Genomic DNA, 11,080 nt, shown 5'->3' on the forward strand with positions numbered 1-11,080 from the left:
ACTTGTCTTATTATTCTCAGTATCTTCTTTGTAGGTTTCCATGGGGCTGGTCATCCTTCAGAGACTTATACTCCTTTTGTCGCTTGGGGAGCTGGAATCAAGTATCCGCAAAAAGTACCAGCTCAGCAATTTGATGATGCACTTTTAAAAGGTATAAACATTTATCTTTATTGTTTATGTAAAAACATTTAAAAATAAAACCAAAATTAAAAAAAATCACTTTCAAGTTTTAGTTTTCATTTTGGTACTGTGTCATTACTATTTCTATGTATTACTTTTGTATAGTTTATATTATTTGGTTTATAATATTCAGCTTAAAATATGCAGTCTGTTATTTGCATTATGAAAGTTCAAGTATAAACTTATACTATTGCCTTTTTTTCATATTCCTTATTTTTACTGGGATTTAAATTAAATCCTTTGTCAAATCTTACTTGCAATTATTGTCGGTCAAATAAATCATACAGATGTAACATTTGATATTTCACAACTGGACAGATTTTACCTGTCTCTAATACTTTTGAAGGCTCTCTGTGTTCCCCTTGCTTCTAAATCCGTGAGGAAAAAGAATTCCTTTTTCTTGGAGCTCTGCTTATTTTATAAGGTAAGGTTTTTTTCAGAGTTCCAAAGTTTTTACTAATTGGACAAAAAAAATTCCTCCCAAATGTCTTACACTCTGGATTAGTTGCATCAGACTCATTCAAAGCACTTGTTTCAAATACATATATGTATTTTTTAAAATACAGATTTCCAGACCTTGTCACCACATATTTTGATTTATGAGGCTGGATGAGGCCTAGAAATTGTCTTTTTAAAACCTTCTCCAGGCATTTGGACTCAAGCCATGTTCAGGCATTTTTACCAGAGAAAACTGTTTTTGGTTTGTATAATAAAATTTTCCTAGATGTTTTCTTTCTTTTATTGAATTTATTTTTTGATTGAGATATAATTCTTATACCATAAAATTCTCATTTTAAAATTATACAATTCAGTGTTTTTAGTATATTCACAAGATTGTGCAATTACCTCTACTATCTAATTACAGAACATTTCATAACTACCACACCAAAAAAATACCCATTAGCAGTCATTCCTTATTTCTCCCTCTCCCCATCACCTGGCAACCATTAATCTACTTTCTGTCTCTATGGATTTGCCTATTGTGGACATTTCATATAAATGGGATCATTAACTGTGTGGTCTCTTGTGTTTGGCTTCTTCCACGTGGCATACTGTTTTCAAGGCTCATCTATCCATCAGATGTAGCATCCATCAGAAGTCATTATAGCTGAATAATATTCCATTGATGTACATACCATATTTTATACAATCATCTTTTGGACATTTGTTTTCACATTCTGGCTATTATGATAATGCTGCCATAAAGATTTGTGTGAAAATTTTTGTTTTACTTTCTCTTGACTAGATACCTAGAAGTGGAATAAATGAGTCATATGAAACTCTGTTTAATTTTTTGCAGAATGCCAAACTGTTTTCCAAAGCAGTCACATTGTTTTATATTCCTGTGCTCTGCAGTAAATGGATTAGATTGGCTCTAAATAGAAGCTAGGTTAAATAATGTGTTTCTCCTTAAGAGGTCAAACTTATTTTGGCATTCAATTTCTCAGTGAATTAATATTTTAGAATCACATGACTTCAAGAATCATTTCAGAAAGAATATATTTACTTATAAACTGTTATAAGTATCACGAGTTACAAAGAAAGGGAATACTTATTTTTCCTCATAAGGTGATTAGCATTAATTTTTTATAGCTGACTAGTAGAAGCAGGCACATATTTTAAACTTTATTAGCTATTAAAGGCTATTTCATCACAAAAAATATCTTAGAAACCTTTGGTAATATATCTTAAAGAGTCATTAAATCAAGACATGGTCTAATAATCATTTTGGTTATTGTTTATTGAAATTCCCAAATTTATATGTAGAAAGAGGGGAATGAGTTTATCTTTGAAGGCATTTTCAATAGTAATTCACGATACTATTTTAACATTTGGGATTAATGACGGTAGGAGCATCACAGCTACAATTTTAGGTATTTTGCAAGCAGCTGCCATTGCAGAAAAAGAAAAACTTAGGTGACTAACGGACTGTCAGTTGCCATATTAACTCCCTGGAACAGGGTTGTAGCTAGGTGTAGTCATGCTAATAGTTATCATTGTGCCTTTTAGTTCCATCTTTCCTTCCTTAGTCTTTTGATGTTTTGAAATAATTATATCCAAGTGAGCATTTTGAAAGTTTAATAAATTATTACAGAAAACACCAAATATTTACTTTTCAGTTGTGTATGTGAAATTCTCACTTAAAAATATACAGTACTGCCTTTTTGGGCACCTTTTTGGTTTGTACTTGACTTAAAATAGACTTTTCTTACACTTTTATATTTCATTAAGCATTGACCACTCATAATAATGAAATGATTTATTCTTTTTTAATCAATATCAGCTTTTGTATCTAATTATGTCTTTCAGAATGTAAATTGGAATACTGGAAGAGACGAGATATCAGTCAGGTATTTATTTCAATTTAATCATGTTCAAATTTAATTTTATCTCCTATAAGATGTTTAGACCAAAAAAAATCTTTGAAAAAAAAGTGTATTAATAAGAATGATGATAAACAATGTTTCAAAACATTTCAATTACCAAAGGAAATTCTTTCAGTGCAAATATTTTGACTCAACTAATCTTCCTTTTGGCAAAATAAAAAAAGCCTCAAGTAAAGCTAAAAGAGCTCCCTCCAAATAACATTGGCTAATTAAAGAATTATTATGTAAATCGAATTTTTCATGCCTGTTAAAATTCTTTGATTTCTTCTCATGGTTTCCTTGCTTAGTTGCTTTAAGCACAGATCTAATAAAACCTTATTCCAGGTTTCTTTCCTGTCGTATGTCAGTCACTGTTTCTTTTTTATTAACATATATTTTATCTTTAATTCAACTCAGGATCCTTACAGATATAATGGGAAAAAAGTGACAAGAGTGTAGGTTACCCAGCTAGAAACTTTATATTACAGGAAAATGCATGTTCAAGCTAATCAAGTAAGGCTGGTAACATCATCTGTAAATAGGAAACACAGAATTTTCATTGTTGAAGATAAGCTATGTAAATAGCCTTCTTTACTATTTGTAGAAGGTGCAGTATCATTGGTATATGGCCTCCAAAATGGCAGGATTATCTTGTCATCTCCAGGTCACCTCACAAGCTGACATTCCTTATTGTGGTGGCTAATCCAAGGTCTAGGATCTCATTTCAGGCCTATTCAGGTCGCCAAAGCCTATTCTTTCTCAGCACACTAAGAGCATTCTCTTCTCTCAGGTTGGATATGTATTACCCAAGTAAATGAAAATGTGTAAAATTAGAATAGCAGTTTATTAATTTGCAAAAAAAATCACTGTCAAAGGGTTAGGAATAACTCGAAGACCATAAAACAAGAATATGTTTTACTTTTAGCCAGACTGGGTTATAATCAAAAACTGAATATAGGTTCAGCTGTTGCTCTCTCAGTAATCCTACCTCAGATCTGAATTAGATGAGATTTTCTGTTTCTTCCATCAACATTTTCTGGGTCTACAGTATTAAACATCATGCCAACATTAGCATTAAGCATTGCATAAGGGATGTAACAGTGAGGAAAAGCAGACACAGTCCCTGACCAGGGACGCTTATACTTTAGGGGTGAGAATAGATATTAATCAAGTTATTATACAAATAAATGTAAAATCATAGCTGCGATGAAGACTACAAAAGATGCCCGCGAAACCACGAGAACACAGAGTGGACGTCCGGGAGTCCGCCCTTATCTGCAGTTTCACTTTCCGTGGTTTCAGTTGCCTACCATCAACTACAGTCTGAGAATATTAAATGGAAAATTCCAGAAATAAGCAGTTCATTAGTTGTAAATTGCACACCGTTCTGAGTAACATGTTGAAACCTTTTTCTGTCCCTCTCCATCACACACGAGACATGATTCTTCCCTTGTCCGGCGTCTCCACACTGTAGACACTCCCCGCCCTTTAGTCACACAGTAGACATCTCGATTATCAGATCGACGGGCCTAGTGTCACAGTGCTTGTGTTCAAGTCATCCTTATTTTAATAACAACCTAAAAGCGTAAGAATAGTGATGCTGGCAATTCAGAGATACCGAAGAGAAGCCTTACGATGCTTCCTTTAAGTGAAAAAGTATGTATGAAAAGGAAAAACATAGCATATATAGGGTTTGGTACTATCTCAGGCATTTCAGCATGCAGTGGGGGTCTTGGAATGTATTCTCTATCCTCAGGATAAGGGGGCACTCCTGTGTCTGTAGATTATGTGGTCTGCAAAGGTTTCCTGAGAAATCGAGTATTGAGCTGAGATTGAAGAATAAGGAGGAGTTCCCAGGCCAAGGTAGAGGGAGGGCTTTCGGGCAGAGGCAGCTTCTATTCCAAAATACAGTTGCATTAAATTATTTAATTTCCTTGTTGATGTCTGTAGATATCTTAGAATTGAACCTTTTCTGTTTGTAGGCTGATGTTGCACCATTGATGGCTTCTCTTATTGGAGTTCCCTTTCCCCTTAATTCAGTGGTAAGGAATAAAATTTTCTTATCAACTCTCAGAATAAAAAAATATATTGTACAGTAAGTTTTATTTTTTATGGGTTTCTGAACAATAATTACATTTAAAACTATTTCCCTTTATATTTCTTTCTAAATATGTAATACCTTAAAATCGTGTATGTATTATAATCTGCAACATGGAGTACAAGTCTAATAGCTTTTCTTTAAAATTTTTTATTTTCTAAATGTACATAGCTATATAACTTTGTATTTTAGTTATAAGTATGAAAACATATAAATTTTTGTTGCAAACAGCAGAAACTGAATCCATTTGAAAGGAGTTATTAAAAAGATTGTGGTTTGCTGAGTGAAAGGGGTGCTCAAAACCCAGGCCTGGAAGTCAGCCGGAACCAAGAGAGCTCTGCAAGCTTGGAATAAAGAACCAAATCCCGGTCCCTTGGCAGGGCTGGTTGGCTCGGGGCACCAGCACTAGGGCAGAGTAGCATTACACCCATTATTGTGCTGTCTGTTCCCTGACTCTCAAGAGTCAAAGTCCAGTGCTCCCCATTTGAGTGGTCCAGCGCAGGTTGTCTGCCCTGCATCCTGCACCAAGGGAAGGTGAAGCCCCATTTGAGACCCGCTGTGCTACACCCTGGGGCGGGAGGGCGGGGGGAGTGCTCCACGTAGAATATCAATGCTGCTAAGAGTGGGAAGTGGATCTGAAAAGCCACAAACAAGCCAACAACAAAAACCCATTCCAACCAGCCATTCTTTTAGTTCTTCACATCAAAGAAACAAAAAAAATGTATTCTAGACCCGGAGTAATATGACCCCTATAGTCATAAGTGTATGTGTACATCTGTAATTGAAACGAAAGTTTCACAAAAAGTTCTTTACTTTTACTTTTACTATGTTTAATATACTCTCTTTTTTTTCCTTTTTACATATGTGAGCTGTGGCCCATCATAGTGATTTTTTGTGTGTGCAAAGCACTTGGTTACTGCCTAGCACATAGTAATCTTTCAATAAATGTTAGGTTTTGTTGAACTTAATTCATCTCTTTTGCTTTAATCACATCTACTTGTGAGGTAAGTAATAGAACATTTTTCAGTTGTGGTTTAAAAAAATTTTTTGTTTAACTATTTCAATAATTTATTTGTCCGTATGTCTGGTCTTCATTGCTTCCTTCATGTGTCTGTTTTGTTTTAGCATGAGCTTTGTTAATATTAAACTAGTATTTATTGTTTACAGGGAATCCTTCCTGTGGATTATCTCAACAACACTGATGTCTTTAAAGCAGAGAGCATGTTTACGAATGCAGTACAGATTCTTGAACAGTTCAAGGTAAAATAAGACACATATACACAATGGACACTCCTACAGTTTAAAAAATCGAATATATTAAGAGAAGATATAAAGTTTCACATTTCTGAGGTGCACGTTCCATGAATCAGTTTGAGGGTATAGAATTCCCTTTGAGGAGTCTCCCTAATTGTAAGACCACTATATATGATTATACAGACTACAAACCAAAGTATCAATTGGCATCGGCCCCATAGTAGTAGTGTTTATGATGGCAACATATGTCATTCCATGTCCATTATTATTTGTGTTAAGAGCTAAAAGAGGTGACCATTTAACTGAAACTTTCTGTTATTAATACTGTTAATGCAACTTGACTTATTTTGTTTTCTAAGAGTTAACATACAGTTTAAATATGTTATAGAATGTTATTTTGCAGGCTTGATATGCTTAATTCTCAGTTTATTGTGATAGAATGATAATGTTAAATTTTTCTTTAAATATTTATGAAATAATATAGTAACACGAAATTCCATTTATCTTTAAAGTAGTTAACCATCCCCAAAGAAACATTTTGATGGATGTTTATTAGTTTTCAGATGAAATTTGTTAATTGTTTTTTCATTTATAATATAATAAAATATTTTCATACTTGATTCCCAGGTGAAAATGACTCAGAAAAAAGAAGTTACTTTACCATTTTTGTTTACACCATTTAAGTAAGTCTTTTATATTTTTTATTAACTTGTAGGAAAGAATTTTTCAGTGAGTTTAAATGCTGAGAGGATAGATTAGTTACTTACAAACTTTGTCCTTTTTTTGTATACATTAGTACAAATTCCAAAATGAAAGCCTTTCTATTGTTTTTGTAAATAATGAGCCAGATGCTAGGTATCTTTGAATGGCTATTAGATGAGGTGCAGGGGAGCAGCGTAATATAGGAAACATTAAGGAGATAAATTCAGCAGGGCTTGACCGGGAAAGGTGTGGGGGCTCTTGGCTTGGTTGGTGTGGGGGCTCTTGGCTTGGTTGATTGAGAAGGTACTGGTACCATATGATTTATAGAAAGAAAGAAGAGCTGTTTTGAGAGGCAAGGGTGAATTTTACTGGTTAATTGATATCTTAAGTTTTAAGAAACAGGGATGTGGATTTCAAGGTAGAGATGAGAATTGGTTCTAAAAGTGTTAGCGCCATCAGCATAAAGATGGTGGTGGAAACTGTTACACATATAGCAGGTTCTAGAGAGAGTGTAGAAAGTGATAAGAAAGGCCAATGATACAATTCTGTGAAACACTAACCACTATGGGATGGGCAAAAAAGAGAGCAGACTTTGGTGGGCAGCAGATTTTGCTGAGATCCCAGAAAGGTGTATTTTCCTTGAATCAGGAATGGAGGGATCCAGGTCACAAACCTGGCTCTGCATACTGACTTAGGCAGGTTTATTCAACTTCCTTGAGGTTCATTTTCAATTAACAACAATTCACATTTAATTAGGAAGAATTTTGCTCCTGACCAAAATAAACAAAATGTTTGAAATATGGGTGTTAGGGATGTAATCGAATGACTTGTTGGAATTATATTTGACAACTTATGTAGCATGAGTGTGGTATTCATAAACCAAACTAAAGCAAGGGAGGCTTAATTAGATTACAGAATAGAATGTGAACATTACCAGCCTTGACAATGAGGAAGTTTACAGGTTGGAAGACAGAGGGGGGAAAAAAATATAAATAGAACAGTAGTGATGATACTAGTCCTTATAAAATAGAATGCGGAGATTCTAGCTTTAGTTGAAAGAATTATAAGACAGAAGTTTAGGTATTAGATTATTAAAGTGACCAACACAGCCAACAGAGGAGGTAGAAATGGTAATATAACCATATTGAGGCGGGCAGAGACAGCAGGAACAGCCAGAGTCAGTGGAGAGTCAACAGAAGGTGCCTCAGGCCATCAAGTCAAGAAATAATAATAAAAGCATATTATTAAGAAAAATGGAAGCAACTAAAGAATAACGAAAAACAAATACTTGTAAAGTATTTGTCTCTGGTTTGGGGAGTTGAGAGATGAGAATGGTGGTGGAGGGATTTATTGGTTGTCATTATGTTCTTCTCTTTTTGAAATTTTGAATTTATATGCATATATTGCTTTGACAAAACATTTTAAAAAATAGGTATTTTAATCATTGGCATGGATCATAAAATTATAAAAATGGGTATGAATAAAAATTTTATTTTCCATATAAATTTTAAAATCATCTCGAGTTATGTAAAAAATTATTTGGTTATTACACAATATTTAGGAATTAGTTTGGAGGGAATTAATATTTTTACATATTGAACATTACTATTCAGCATTTATTTATATCTCCTGTTATGTCTTTATGTAAAATTTTATAGTTTTCCCTGCAGTGTACATCACTCATTATTTTATTCCTGGATATTTTATTACTATTATGAGTAGTATCTTTTTCCCCCCCCATTACACGTGTTCAGTAAACCAGGAAAGAGTTATCACCATTTACCATTTGAGTACAATGGGTCTCTTATTTTTCTCTAATCCAATGAATTGTTTTCATTTCTACACCATCTGTTTCCTTCTAATCACTGTTATATATACACCTGATATCAGCATTGTCCACTTAGAAACTATATCAAGTAAATATTGGCACATAACTGTGATAAAAGATGAAAGAATACTGTCATCACACATTTTTTTTTTTTTTTTGCCAAACAGCTGAGATTCTTACCACAAATAGTTGTGTGGTGAAGTCCTTTCCTCTTGAATAAGTACCATATTTTCTTTTTCTTTTTAGGAATATATTGTTCACTCACCAATTCTTAAGTTTGAGAAAATTTATCTAGGATATTAACATCTAAAAATTCATAATCTTGAGATTTTACTTACATGATCAATTTCACCCACATCACTAGATTTTACTTTAATCATGTATTTTCACCATTCTTCCATTATCTTATTTAGTCTTTGCTAGCATTAATGATTGATGAATAATGTAATAATTTCTAGGACGATAAAATAGAAATGTTTCAAGATATAGGAAAAATAAGATTACTAAAATCCTATAACATATTTTCGAATTGTAAAAAGATCCAAAGAATCCATATGGTACTTGTATATCCTATTTTATCGTTATTTATAAGTGCATGTCAATTTTATCTTTGATATTTTAAATACCTCTAAATAATTCATTCCAACAAATAGAGTTGCTCAAAAACAAAACCTCAAAGCTAGAATTGGGTCCAGTAGACCCCAATGCTGGCCAGCAGGTGGCGCTACATGACTAGTAGAAGCATAAAAGGTTTGCCTGAATGTGAAAGTACCTTAAAAAGGAGGAAAAACTCTATATTTGAAAAATGGGTATTTAGAGGTCAAATGAAGACAAGGAAAACTTTAAAATAAAAAAATTTCATGAAATGAGAAAAGAACAAAAAGTCTTTTAAGAGATATTTTAGAAAAAACAAAATGGGAAGGAGATATTGTGCTTTGCTAATAAAAGCAAAAACATGTTATCTTTTATTTAAAACTCCTTATGTGAATTTAGGGAACTTAACTAAATTTTAACAAAATATTTTAATGTATTTTCTACTAAAATGGCAAAAGGTACTTTGGTTCTTTTTAATATATTTGTTTCTTTAGGCTAACATAGATTAAAGTTTTTCCCTTATACCAAATTTAAATATTGGTTTAATGTGAATCTTTTTATCACTTCAACCATCTGATTTCCTAATTAACTTAATAGGAGTGTAATTTTTGCCTCAAAACTGAAATTCTTTTTTTTAAAAATAACTTTTATACATCACACACATACATAGAAAAATATTGATGTACTCAGTTATGACATGAAAAATAACATGATTCTACATCATTGGTCAGTCTAAAGAATGCAGATTATTCTAGAAATGATTTTTATCCTGCTTTCTCTGTCTTTATCTTGAAATATTTTTTTTTCTTTAAATAGATATTCTAAAAAGGAATGGCCTAAATATCACCAGGCACCTCTAAAATATTATGTGTAAATAAGTGAAATATTTTTATAATAAAAACCTGAGTAACAAGATAGAATACTTTAAAGGGCAGCATTTTAAGGAGATTTTGTTCTCCAAACATTAGTTCATCTTGAATAATTGATAATAAAATTATTGATAATCCTAAAACATGGTTTATTTTCTTTTACAGTCTTCAAATAACTATGGGAAAAGGATAGAGTAATAGCAACCACAGCAAAGAAATGTGCACGGTTAATACTCATTTCTCTTTTTCTTTTTACTTAAGCATAACATGTTGCTTTTAAAACTTAATGTTTTCGATATAAAAGACTTAGTCAATAAATGATTTTTTTTTCATAGAAATTACTATGTTGAAATGTTGCATTGTTATTACAATCAAATATTACTTCTGCTGAATTCTCTTCTCCCTCTTTGGGATTCCAATTATATATGTATATGTACGTGTATGTATATGTGTATGTGTACGTGTGTATATATATACACGTGTGTGTGTGTATGTATATTTAAAATCTGTTCACAATGACTTGTTGATTTTTTTAATGGTCTTTCTGTATTTTAAATTCTTTCCTCTCTAAAGTTCACACAAGATATTTTCTACTGACCTATCTCCAAATACATCAGATCTCTTTGGCTTTGTCCAGTTTGCTGCTATTGAGTTTTTAATTTCAGTTATTACATTTTTTCAATTCTGGAATTTCCATTTCCATCCATTTAAAAAATAGATTCCAGTTCTTTGGTGCAACTTTCTGTCTTGTTCTCTATTACTGAATATATTAACCACAATTATTTAAAAGTCTGTACCTGATAACAATTCAATAACCATATTATTTGTGAGTATCTCACTTGTCTTTTTTCAGTTAGTCCTGTTGTTGAGTCTTCAGTTTTTAAATGAACTTAACATCATATATTACAAGTTTTAGAAACTCTGGATTCCCTCACCTCCAGAGTTTTACCTCTAACAGGCACAGAGAATGGTGGCTCACTCTAGGCCGTCTCAGTTTTGTCACGTCTCCTCACTTTCTGTTTGTCTCTGCCATTAGAGTGTAGCCTGCCAGGGATCTCGGTTGGAAGTTTGTTGTGTTACCTAGCGCCCTTCCTTTCTGGTGGCTCCTCAACAGCAAATTTTGTCTCTCTCATCTTGAGACTGCCAATCTTCTGTCCACTTTTCTGGGGCTTTCTTCTTAGCTTCTTGT

General features: G+C 32.8%; 1 protein-coding gene across 1 annotated transcript in view; it reads left to right on the forward strand.

The window, feature by feature from the left end:
- PIGN (phosphatidylinositol glycan anchor biosynthesis class N) overlaps positions 1 to 11,080 on the forward strand; it is an 84,952-nt gene that overhangs the window by 20,379 nt on the left and 53,493 nt on the right. Inside the window, exons 10-14 of the mRNA XM_011361068.2 lie at positions 11 to 151; positions 2,491 to 2,531; positions 4,529 to 4,588; positions 5,812 to 5,904; positions 6,526 to 6,581. Of these exons, the coding sequence (XP_011359370.1) occupies positions 11 to 151; positions 2,491 to 2,531; positions 4,529 to 4,588; positions 5,812 to 5,904; positions 6,526 to 6,581 (391 nt within the window). The remainder of the gene's footprint in view (positions 1 to 10; positions 152 to 2,490; positions 2,532 to 4,528; positions 4,589 to 5,811; positions 5,905 to 6,525; positions 6,582 to 11,080) is intronic.

This window comes from Pteropus vampyrus, unplaced genomic scaffold (assembly GCF_000151845.1).
Source record: "Pteropus vampyrus isolate Shadow unplaced genomic scaffold, Pvam_2.0 Scaffold62, whole genome shotgun sequence".
Lineage (NCBI taxonomy): Eukaryota > Metazoa > Chordata > Mammalia > Chiroptera > Pteropodidae > Pteropus > Pteropus vampyrus.